The following is an 11,573-nucleotide window of genomic DNA, read 5'->3' on the forward strand; positions in this document are numbered from 1 at the left end:
AGTTTTAAATCAAGGTATGCCTACATGTGTAGTGCAAGGCTGCATTGTTGGATAGCCATGGAGTCAAAGTGTGAGACAGAGAAAGAGAAACAAAGGCAGGCAGATAGAGAGGGTGGGAGTGAGAAAGAGAAACACTGAGGGGGGGGGGGGGGCAGAGAGTTGGATATAAGCAGCTCACCTGGGCTCTGTTGCGGTAATTCTCCAGCTGTCTGAAACGCCTGGCCTGCAGGGCCTTCCTGACACGACGCATCTGAGCGTGCATCAACCATGAGATGGCGATGGTCCCTGCCGCCCACTTGCGCCGGCGATGGCGCAGGTAGGTTGTCCGGGCTAAGTAGCGCCTCCAGCAGGACTGGATCCGGATGGCAGCCGCCTCGATGCCTCCCTCTCCCTTGTAGCGCTGACCTGGGCGTAGCACCAGGTCCAACACCTGCTCCCTGTTTTCAAGCACTGAGAGAAGGCCCATCAACGGAGGAGCCCTCCTCCAGCCAATCTCCCAACTCGGGCCAAAGTCTGCCAGTCGCTCCCCGCACACCTTGGCCAGAGGCACGGCAAAATCCCTCAGCAGCTTTTCCAGGGCCTCCAGAGCATCTAGCAGGTTACCCCAGCACACGGCATAGTGCTGCTTGAAGCGACAGAAATCTGCAGCCATTGGGTCAGCCCGTCCCTCTGTGATGGTGAAGGGGAATTTGCTGATGGCTACAGGAACTAGCACAGGGACATTCTGCGGAACACAGGCAACTAGGTGAGAAGCAACCCACCCTAGAGTTTGATCAAACAATGATAACTGTGGGAAATAAGAAATCACAGTTACAAAGAAATTAAATCCTGTCTTTGAGTTTGATCACCTCCTTCTTGATTTAATTTAACATCTACTTGCTACTGGTTTAGTGTGTATACCTGATGGCTTTCAGGCGTAAGATAGTTGGAGCTTTGCATCATACTCCCGAAGCCTGTGCTGTTGGATGCTGCAGAGGGAGGAGGTGCGGGTGCTTTGGTGGTCCAGGTGGGCGTATATTCTCTGCCAGTTCTTTCATGGGCGGGTCCCAGTTCCTTTCCCCATGTCAGCTGCTTATGACACTTGGACTTCCAGTCTGTCAGGCCTGGAGTCACAAACAGACAGGCTCAACTGTACTATCAATGCCTGTGGTTAATCAGGTGCAACCAGCCATCACTGTCAAATCTGACTGGCAGCTGTCCCCTATATTTTTAACTACAGATGACTCAGTGAGGGATTTGCACTAAAACGGTCCCAGAAAACGAGAGCAATAGCGGAAGAGAGCAGAGCAGAAGAGAGGCTGAATATTAGCCAGTGTTTTACCAATAAGCTCTCACAAAATGCCACAGAGCCAGGGCTTTTGTTATCAGGTTCCCATGACAAGCTTCCTAAATTCAGGATATTTTCCAAGCACAGAACTTCTGCCTATCAAGCGCATATTCAAGCAATATCCAAGTAATATTCTTCATAAGCAGGCAAATGAAATCGTGGGCCAGTTCAACCTACTCATATGACTCATAGGAGCGTGTTCATGTATAACATATTATTGAAAATAATTCTCTTGAATTTATAAAACAAAAGTTGCAGGAATAGAATGAGGTCAAATGTGTTATCCGCTGTGAAATTCCTGGAGAAGCACTGACCCATCTTGCAGAAACAGGAATCGTCTCTGCGGTGAAGAGAAGCGGCCTTCTGCTGGATCAACGAATGAAGAATGTGCGCATCTGGCACTGTTGATGGAAGCCTCTTCTCCAAAAGACTTGAAATCCCTTAAATACAAAATAAAATGCTAATGCAACCAGTATTATCATAAGTTATTATAAAATAATTGTTGTTTGCTCCAGAATAAGGCAATTACAGTAACTAGTATCAATAAATTAATACACACTAGGTATTTGCAATGGCTTCGCCATCAATATGGATTTGTGCATTTATTTTATTATTATTATTATTTTGTGGGCATTTGCCTCTATTAGATAGGTCAGTACTAGGCAGACAGGAAGGGTGGGGAGAGAGAGAGGGGATGACATGCAGCAAAGGACGACAGGTCGGATTCGAAACCCGGGTCGGCCTCATGAAGGAGCAAGCCCCTGTGGCACGCGCTCCACCAGGTGAGCCACCTGCCCCTGTGCATTTCTTTTGATTATTATTATTATTTTACAAATACAATATCAACTTTCAAGACATTGTCCTTTTCTGTGATCATCAAACCTTTAAACAGAAGCCCAATTATGACTATCAAACACATCTCAAAACAACAGGTAAATAGAAATGAAAGACAAATCGAAGATAAAATAATGCAAATCACAACTCAGTAGCCTGACATTGAATATAGCGGTTTGACTGATATCAGTTTACCTGCTCTCATCTCTTCCTCAGGTCTTGCCAGGTTGCGATGTCCCCCTGTGGTTTCTCTGTGATGTTGTGTTTCCTAAATATAACACAGTCATAAGATCTCAACTGGTAGATTTGTGATAGATCTGTGACAGAGGCATGACATTTGACTGTGAGGATATGCAGCTCTCTATATCGATCAAGTCGCTCTTGAACCAGTCCGGAAAAGTCTCAACATTTAAACAAAAGCCTGCCTGGCTCCAGCTCCATCAAACTACAAGTTTAATAGTGAGAGCTTCTTAAATGTGAATGTTATTTTTGGGGTTCAGTAGCTAGACTTTCTTCAAGAGAGAACTTTGTAAAAGACTAGGAAGCAACCAACCATTATTAATCAGACCATGCCAGCTTGTTGATGTCAGAAAATATGACTACCGGTATTTGGCAGAGTAGGTGTGAAGCTGGGGGGGAGTGTACATGATTACAAACAATAGATTTTCTGCATTCATTAAGAAGTGGGAGAGCCATCACACAGACATTGACAAAGTTGTAAACTAGCCAATAACCCACTTCCTGCAGCAATTAATCACAAATTGGCAAAGATTACATGTACATGTACAATACAAAAACAAAAACGCTACAACATAGAATTATTCATTCCTCTCTTCTGCTCATATTTAAAACACAATACCGAAAGAGCAGACAAAACTGCATATCATAATGAAACAAAAATTGGATTGCATGGCCTGATTTAACTTACACAGGGCAATGCCTATATGGAGTAGCCTCAATGTCCTTATTCAGGGACAGATTCACATGTCTCATTGGTCAGAAAACATGTCTAAAGTTTGTGCTGCTGATCCTCCAGACCTGTCACCTGATGTCCTCCTCCTTATTTCTCCTCAGACCACTGAGCTCTCTGACAGACCACAGGTAGTAGCCAGGTGCTGAGAGAACCTCCCCTCAAAGGCACACATCTGTTTCAGATGGGGTTGGGAAAAGGTGGCACCTTTGTAAAATTGCTAAAATGCAAAAGCTGTTTCCCTGGCATGAGTAGAGTGGAGAAGAGCTGGCCTGAGTTGCAGGAGGAGGCAGCAGGCAGAGAGCCAGTGGTTAGCAGTTGGGTAAGCTACGGCTGTCTTATTGGCATGCTGGAGCAGGTACCCACTTCTGTCCTGAGACAGCTGTAAACCAGTAGCCCATAGCACAGCAATCAGGCGCCAGTTTCTTTAGAAGAATGCTGATGTGCTGCAATCTGCTGCTTTCCGCTTTTTGCAGCCAGTCCTTCCATCCTCTCCTGCATCAGAGTGACAGTCTTGGCCTCTATTTCTCATGTCAAGTAGAGATGGCCAAAAAAAATGTCGCAGAGAAAAGTGTGTAAAATATATCTAAAACTAATGCCGACCTTTGCGAAAGATTAATTTGTTTGCTGTGATAGGTGTCATCACTAAGCCAAGTGACCTTTATGTCACTGTCTCTCTCTCAGCATGGAGACTTGAATCATCTATTAATACAGACGTGCCCCATCACTCTTCACCCCAGCATAAACTGTCTATTCTTGGGATTAAAGGAATATCAGCGAGAGGAACAATGATGCCCGATTCATCTTAGTTGTTGCAGAAATTCTTGCAATATTTCCTAATCAAATCTTCCCTGAGGCTTGTCCTGTATGGTAGAATTGATATCAATAAAGGTTCAGGATACAGGCAATTGATTTCTCACTGTACAGAAAAAAGAATAGAAGCTATAAAATCATTCTGATGATAGTTTAAGACCTGATGCACTCATAGATGTCATCTTCAGTAATGAGACTGAAGTGGGATGAAAACATCACGTCCATTACTAACATGGCCTAACAGCTATGTAGCCTACTTTTCCCCAGAAACTGAAGGAGTGAAACCTCTCCTGGGTAGCAATGGTTCAGTTCTACATAGCCCCAGTCTAATTAACCATCACCTCCTACATTATTGTCTTGTAGACTGCTCCATCTGCCTGATCTAACAACAAACTGCAGTACATCATCTGGGAAGCAGAATCGATTGTCACCTCCCCTCCATAAAGAGCCTGTCTGGCTCCAGGGCGGACCTGGGTTAAATAGCATTTGCAAGTTCTTAGTGTTTGCTTGAACCTGCTTGGAGTACATAGGACATTACAGTGATACATCAACATACATCAAAAGAGCATTTATTTTTCTGTAATTGACAACTTATCTGATACAATTCGAACTGCTGTGGTCAAATCAGTTCTGCTCAATGATTAGAAAAGGATCACAGAAAAGATCATCACTGATCCTGGCCACCAGTTGTTTCATAAACGTAGGTCTAGGATGTGCAAACAATACGACTCAGGACTAAATCATCACCAGAAAAGTGTCTTCTTCCCCATGCAATCCATTACAGGACAGCAGCCTGTCACCCCACTAAATGTATATAGAGACTACCCATTGATTTCACCCATCATTCACTTTTGCATATTAAGTGTGCCTGCTCATAGTTACTATGCCCATGCACATCTTTGTGCTGTCTTGTATGCTAAGAATATAGCTGAGACTAGTCTGTAAATTGTCTGCTGTTGTTTAATATCAGCAAATGAACACAAAAATCTAACAGAACAAGACAAACCGCAGACTAGCATGGCTGTCTTTGTAGGTATTGTAGGAGAGGGAGCAGATATTGGCTATGGAATAATCTGCATTAAATGTTTCAGTAGTTCTTATATTCGAGCAGCAACTATGAAATGACATAATAACAACCTAAAATAGCCCTCCTTGCACTCTTGCACTGTCAACAATTTTTTTTTATAAATATTTCTGTATGTTATTGCAAGCTTATTAACAGAATTTCCCTCTAAGGGATAACAACGATGAACCTGACTTAACTTAATGTCTGTGTACACACTCCCCACAGCAAATTTCTAGCATCAATAAATATAACAATTGAAAGTATTCTGATGGTGCAAAAGCAAGAAAGAAAAACAAAAACAAGAATGAGGTCATCAAAGGTCTCTGCAAAGTGTCATTTCTACTGGAAGCACACATGCATGCACGGTGTAAAAAAACATATACTATTCCCAAACTACAATTAAAGATAAACTAATTTACATTGATACATAGATTACTCACTGAATTTGTGCTCTTCTTGTGCAAATCAGGGAGTGGAATTCCAAATTTCTGGTGCATAATGGCTCTGTTCTTTGGGTGAGCAGGATTATACAGTAAGCGCATTGTTAACGCTGACTTGTGCTGAATGAGACAAAGAAAAGACAAAGATTCAAAACTGTAGTTATATGGTAGCATGTAGAGAGAGACAGCAATATCAGAATATCAAAATGATGCATTACTGCCAAGTGAAGCGTACATTTCTGAACAGGAGTAGTTGTTTACCTTTTCCCCAGGTGAAGGTCCTGGAAGTTCTCCCCTTTGTCGACGCGTGTCTGTAATACTCTTCAGAGTAGGTTTCCTGTGTAAAATATCATTTTCAGACTCTTAATACCCACCACCACAATTAATTACAATTCTAAACATAACATTGATAATTAGGGCTGGGTTAAAAGACAAAAGACAAAGACATTCATTTGAAGGAACTGATATCGATTCATATATCCCAATATTGACCATTTAATATAGGTCCTGGGTTTGATTCCCGCCTGGGATGCTGTGGCGCTGAGGGTGGTCCCCCCCCCATTACGGGGAGAAGGGGAGGGAGGGGAACAGGCACTGCACTAGTAGTTAATAATGCACCAGATTCGATGGTTTGATTGTACAATTTACAGCCTTGGTTCTTTGAGAATCTCTTTCATACCCAAGCAAAATTATTATTGTAACTGAAATATCGATATATCGGAAATTGAATCGCGATGTGAATCGGAATCTTATCAAATCGGGAAATCAGTGGCGATACCCAGCCCTGCATAACAGTGAGATGGTGAAGATTCTCTACTGTAGGCAAGTCTCTCCACTGTATGCTATAATTAACAAAATTAACAAAATTAACAAAATTAGGCTTATTCTTATTACTTACCATTTGGGAATGTGTACTGTCTTTTTTTGTAAGTCTTCAATGATGGGAAGAACCAGCAACTGCTTATTCACTGTTTTTAGATACTCCTCTGCACGCTTCTATTTACAACCAAGACAACATAGCAATTCTCACTTTCTCCTCAGCAGTCAACATTTGTCTTATGAACAACAACATCATTGTTAACAGCATGCTTATTCTCAATTGTGGAAAGCATCCTCACCCTGATGCCTCTTTCTGTCCTGCAAATAGCAGTGTCCAAGGCTTGAATGTCCAATGTTTCCCCCTTCTCACTGAGTTTTCCCAGACTGTGTTTCAGTTGTCTCAAATCATCTTGAACCTGTAATTATTTACAGTATGAACTAGCATCTAGCTTGCAAAAATAGCGAATTAGCTAAAGTTAAGTATGTTAAATAAACGTAGGCTAAAGATAATTTGTTAGATTTAGTTGCCTAATTTAACTCATTTACGTCATAGTGTCAGTTAGCCAATTTAGCTAATGTTATCTAATAAAACGTCGTTAATTAACCAAACATTACCTGAACTAATATTGTTCCCAGCGTATCTTCGTTTTTAGGGGTGTCAGACATTTCTTTGAATTGCTGATTTAACGTTAAGACTTGTCATTTCAGACTGCTAAGTGCTAACCAGCTTTACCTTTTATTTTTGAAACATTCCTCGTCGCTATGACAACGAGACGCCAAATCCCCCAGCATTGATGTTGCTTGTTGCCTCTACTACAGGCGGGACTACAGCTTACAAATTACAACTTTTATCATTAGTAGCTTAAAATCTTGTGAATAAGTGCACAGTCAGAATGTAGGCTACTAATACTAGTTTTCCTGCTGACTGAAACAAAAACGTGTTTTTTAAGACTTTTAAGGAAACGTTGCACCGGAAGTGATCATCGAGTCAGTCGGAGTTGAAAGGTTAACTAGTTCTGGTTCAGGTTAGCTAACGTTAGCAACAGCTTACGTCCCGCTCGCCCCAAAACATTGCAAAAATGTCAGATTGTGAAGACGCTACAGAAACGACTGTTCCATCTGTACTCATCACAAGCTGTGATAGTGTTTTCAAAGAAGAGGACGTGATCAAACGTAAGTTTAGCAATCAGCGCAATAAATGTGGCTAGCGTTACGTATGGTAAACAGGGTCAGCTAAGCTAACACCTATCTCACAGGTGCTAACATTTGTTAGCGGTGGCTACCATTGACAGTAAATGTGGCTACAGATAACATTTCACTTTGTTATTAACCTATTTGACCGACCCGTTGGTGGACATTTGAGCAGACTTAACGCCGACGAGAAGGCTGCTGATTGATACAGCTGTATTTTCAGCTAGCTGTACTGTCACCAACGCTAGTTGAACTAGAACAGTGATTCTCAACGTGGGCTCCGGGGACCACCAGGGGTCCTTGAGGGGGTTCCAGGAGGGCCACAGCAAATTGAGTTAATCCTTATTGAATATAAAATAAGTTAAAACAATTACATGTAGATAAAAAGACTGTTTTGATCATATTTTCACTGTTATCTCTACCTACAATACAGATAGTCATGAAATTCTGGACAAAAACATATCTGACAATAAAAGAAATCTAAGATTTGAGGCTGAAAAGCTCATCAAATGGGATGAAATTTGTGGTCCTTCATAAGAAAAATGTTGAGAACCTGTGAACTAGACTAGACAATTTCCTTGTGTGACTTCTAACGAATGATTGTTTATTTTATTTTATTTTATTTTAACTTTAGAGATCCTGGGTACGAGTACTTTGCCAGAGCCGTCCAAGCGGGAAGACACAGTAGTCTGGTATCCATGGACCATCAACAACAAATACTACACGGCAGACGTCAGGCTATGCATCGTACCAAGCACATTCCAGATGACTTCAGAGATTGCCCAGTCCATGCAGGCGTTCATAGCTTATTTTGACAGCACATTGGTGTGTGCATGAATCGGGAGATCTATTTCATAAATTGAACCCCCTTATTTTATGACATACTAAGTGACATATGTGTGGTATTTGCAGAAGGAAGGTTTGGAAAAGCTACATCCCTGGATATCAGTGGTGGAAGATCTCACTCCAGAGGTGCTCATTCTGGTTTGTGACAGAGTCTGTGAAAATGGTTAGTAGGATTTCATCACTGTATATTTGTTGGTTTCTGAATAGTCACAGGATATTGTTTTCAGCCGCAGTATATGACATTTGAAATTGCCATTGTATTCTAGGTGTCAGCAGACATGAAGCACAGCAGTGGTGTTTGGCTCACGCCTTTGAGCTGGTGGAGCTAAATCCTCAAGATCTGCCAGATGAAGATGGTGAGTTGGGATGTACAAGCATCTATCTATCTATATAAAAGGGGCAATGTGGCCAATGTTTGTTTGTGCTCTGTTTTATTTTTTGTAACACTGATGATGTCATCAATGATGTCGACTGCTTTGTGACATCATCAGTCATGTCATAAGATCAATTGGGATGTCATCAGTGATGCGAAGTTGTGACATCAGTGATGTCATAGGAGCAGGTGAGCCCGCACAGCGGCAGTGATGTCATTAGAGCAAGTGAGCCTGCACATCGGTCGAGCTGCGTATGCAAGCTGCAGGGCCAGCTCGGCGAGCTGCAGGCGCCAGGCGGGCAAGGCCGCTAGCGGAATCGAGCGCCTAGTAACAGAAATGATAATAAAATGACATACATGTACTGTATATTTCCATACTTAGAACATTGCTGGTATCATGTACTTACAGTTACATTCTCTCTGTTGCATTTGTCAGATGACTTTCCGGAGTCCACAGGAGTAAAGAGGATTGTCCAGGCTCTCAATGCCAATGTGTGGTCTAGTGTGGAGATGAAGGATGGTGAGATGAAATTACATACAGTAAATTTCTCCAGTACCCTTGCTACAGACTATTTTTAGTTGGCTATGTGTAGAGATCTGACTTTTGTCTCCGTTTCCTAGAACACAATCAGGGCTTTGGCTTGATGAGTAGTTTGGTCGCTTCAAGACACAACAACCCCCGCAGTTGCCAAGATCCACCGGTGAGTGAAATTTTTGTTGTTATTGTTCATTATAATTTGCTAATTTAACTAGAATTTATTTTCATCTAATTATCTTTGTTATATATCCATCCTATGTGATTTTAAATCCATCCATGTTCATGGAGGCATGCTTACTTGGTTCCCTTTTGTGTGTCAGTCTTCCAGTTTGCCAATAGAGGGCGCACTTGACAGTGAGGAGGCCAACAACACAGGCATGCAGGTGCATACAACAGTTGGTGAGTGAATGATTGTAGGTCTCCTTGCTAAAATATGAAGAAATGAAAATATATTAAAAAAAACTGAGATAAATCCTGATTCTGGCAAATTTGAATCGGTATTTCCCCTTGACACATGACTATCCTGATGATTATATATGATTGTGATTTATCTTCTCAGATCCAATGACTGACTTGGACATTCAGGAACTCGCTAATCTCACTGCTGGAGATGCAGACGTGGAGAACTTTGAGCGCCTCTTCACTAAATTAAAAGAGATGAAAGGTAATTAGGGAATGAACAACAAACACACATACACACACACACACACACAAGTCTGCCAGCGAAGACGGGGGGGGGGGGTGACTGGCAGGAGTAACGGTATCTTGACACCTGGCTCTTATTGTTGGTGTGGAGAAATCAAATACTTGTACAGCTGGTGTCCCTTATGTTTGGTTCATTAATATGGAAAGCTTCTCTGATTTCAATCTGCAGACAAAGCCTCATCATTACCTCATGAGCAGAGAAAAGTTCATGCAGAAAAGGTAGGCAACTGCATCCACCCCTGGATACAAGACAGACATGTTGAGTAGTACTTAGAGCTGTTGATTTTCATAGTTTGTGACTTTGGGATGTATATCTTGAGTATCCTGATAATGTAGAAAAATGTCTGTGTGCATCAATGGCATAGAAGGCTAGCTGTCCTGATTAAAAGAGGTTGACACAAAACAGAAAATATATATATACAGACTACAGTATCTTAAGATTTCAACAGTTTGTTCAATCCATGCTCAAGTTAATGTGACAGATTTTAATGTACAATTACCTGACATTGGAGCAACAGCATGCGCGACTTGGTTATGTTTCAGTGGGAATCATTGATTGGCTCAGCCCATTTTGTCGGTAAACAAGAAACCATGTTTATGCAATTTGAGATTAGGTTGCATATCTGATCACATTATGCTAAATCTGCTTTCCAGGTAGCAAAAGCGTTTTGGATGGCCATCGGTGGGGATGAAGATGAGATAGAGGGGTTGTCATCAGGGGAGGAAAGCTAAGCAAGAACTTCCTGATTCCTCTTCTATCCTGGGACTCCTTCAAGATCCAGCGCCCTTTGACCTGCTTCTAGCACCAGGAGAGTGGAGACACTGAACAATGGTATATAGGCATATTCATGTTTATGAACCCTTGTCTCTTCAATTGAAATTAATGCAATGCTGCTGTATAATGAGAAGCAGTTGGATTTCCTTATTAGGGGCAGAAAGTCATTTGGCGGAACGGAAAGGCACTTTTACGGGAGCCAACAGACAGCTCTGACCCTAAATTCAGTCTCCTCTTCCCTGGGTCCCCGGCTGCACTTTATGCCTCGAGTGAATTCCAAGACTTGATGGTAATGCAGGGAGGCGGATTGTTTGAGGTTTGTTTTCAAACCTTTTTTGTCCTTTTTGTTTAGGTACAGTTGTCACATTTAAAGTGACATAATGTGCCTTACCATGAGAAGCATTTGTAAGATGTTTTAGTGCACATTCTGTTGAATCAACATAAATAAAGACTCAAATGATTTTAATTGTCTCTGCAGTTTACTGAGACGGTTTTTGCTCTTAAATTATTTTTTTGCGATCACATTTTTTTTAATTAATAGATTCAACAAAGCAACAATTTCCATAACAAAAAGTAGAGAAGGGGAAAAAAATAATTTAAAAAAATTACAAAGTCCGCTGATCTCAAAACGTTGAACACGTCAACAAAACGAGAAAAAAAGAAGAGAAACAAACAAAACATGAAACGCACCACCCACATCCCAAACACAACACACATACTCACACACACACTAGCATATCCTCAAAAATAAACCTCTACAATCTCACACACTCTTAAATTAATTTTAACGTCAGTTTGTTGCACTGCTTGGATGAATAGTTTATCTGATCCTAATCTAGCAAGCAACAATCCTTGGGTTTGATAAAACGATTATTT

The 11,573-nt window shown here is 41.5% G+C and overlaps 2 protein-coding genes across 2 annotated transcripts in view; one reads left to right on the forward strand and one right to left on the reverse strand.

Annotated features, from left to right (window-relative positions):
* The window catches only part of iqch (IQ motif containing H), a gene marked incomplete at both ends in the record, with an annotated part of 26,579 nt that extends 19,644 nt beyond the window's left edge, over nt 1–6,935 (reverse strand). Inside the window, 8 exons of the mRNA XM_083654778.1 lie at nt 179–724; nt 901–1,103; nt 2,357–2,429; nt 5,451–5,570; nt 5,712–5,787; nt 6,349–6,446; nt 6,569–6,685; nt 6,885–6,935. Of these exons, the coding sequence (XP_083510904.1) occupies nt 179–724; nt 901–1,103; nt 2,357–2,429; nt 5,451–5,570; nt 5,712–5,787; nt 6,349–6,446; nt 6,569–6,685; nt 6,885–6,935 (1,284 nt within the window). The remainder of the gene's footprint in view (nt 1–178; nt 725–900; nt 1,104–2,356; nt 2,430–5,450; nt 5,571–5,711; nt 5,788–6,348; nt 6,447–6,568; nt 6,686–6,884) is intronic.
* Nucleotides 6,936–7,300: 365 nt separating this feature from the next.
* On the forward strand, nt 7,301–11,137 carry aagab (alpha and gamma adaptin binding protein). The gene is made up of 10 exons (XM_083654965.1): nt 7,301–7,442; nt 8,095–8,285; nt 8,373–8,469; nt 8,573–8,662; nt 9,116–9,199; nt 9,301–9,380; nt 9,538–9,616; nt 9,777–9,881; nt 10,092–10,141; nt 10,577–11,137. The coding sequence occupies exons 1-10, from the start codon at nt 7,349–7,351 to the stop codon at nt 10,652–10,654; spliced, it is 948 nt and encodes a 315-aa protein (XP_083511091.1). The 5' UTR covers nt 7,301–7,348; the 3' UTR covers nt 10,655–11,137.
* Nucleotides 11,138–11,573: the final 436 nt, after the last annotated feature.

This window comes from Poromitra crassiceps (genome assembly GCF_964638095.1).
Source record: "Poromitra crassiceps genome assembly, chromosome: 18".
NCBI classification, from domain to species: Eukaryota; Metazoa; Chordata; class Actinopteri; order Beryciformes; family Melamphaidae; genus Poromitra; species Poromitra crassiceps.

Coding starts and splice junctions, on each gene's coding strand:
- aagab (XM_083654965.1), top strand. CDS start 7,349: ATGTCAGATTGTGAAGACGCTACAGAAACGACTGTTCCATCTGTACTC. Junction 8,286..8,372: donor CTTATTTTGACAGCACATTG/GTGTGTGCATGA, acceptor TGGTATTTGCAG/AAGGAAGGTTTGGAAAAGCT. Junction 9,381..9,537: donor GCAGTTGCCAAGATCCACCG/GTGAGTGAAATT, acceptor TTTGTGTGTCAG/TCTTCCAGTTTGCCAATAGA.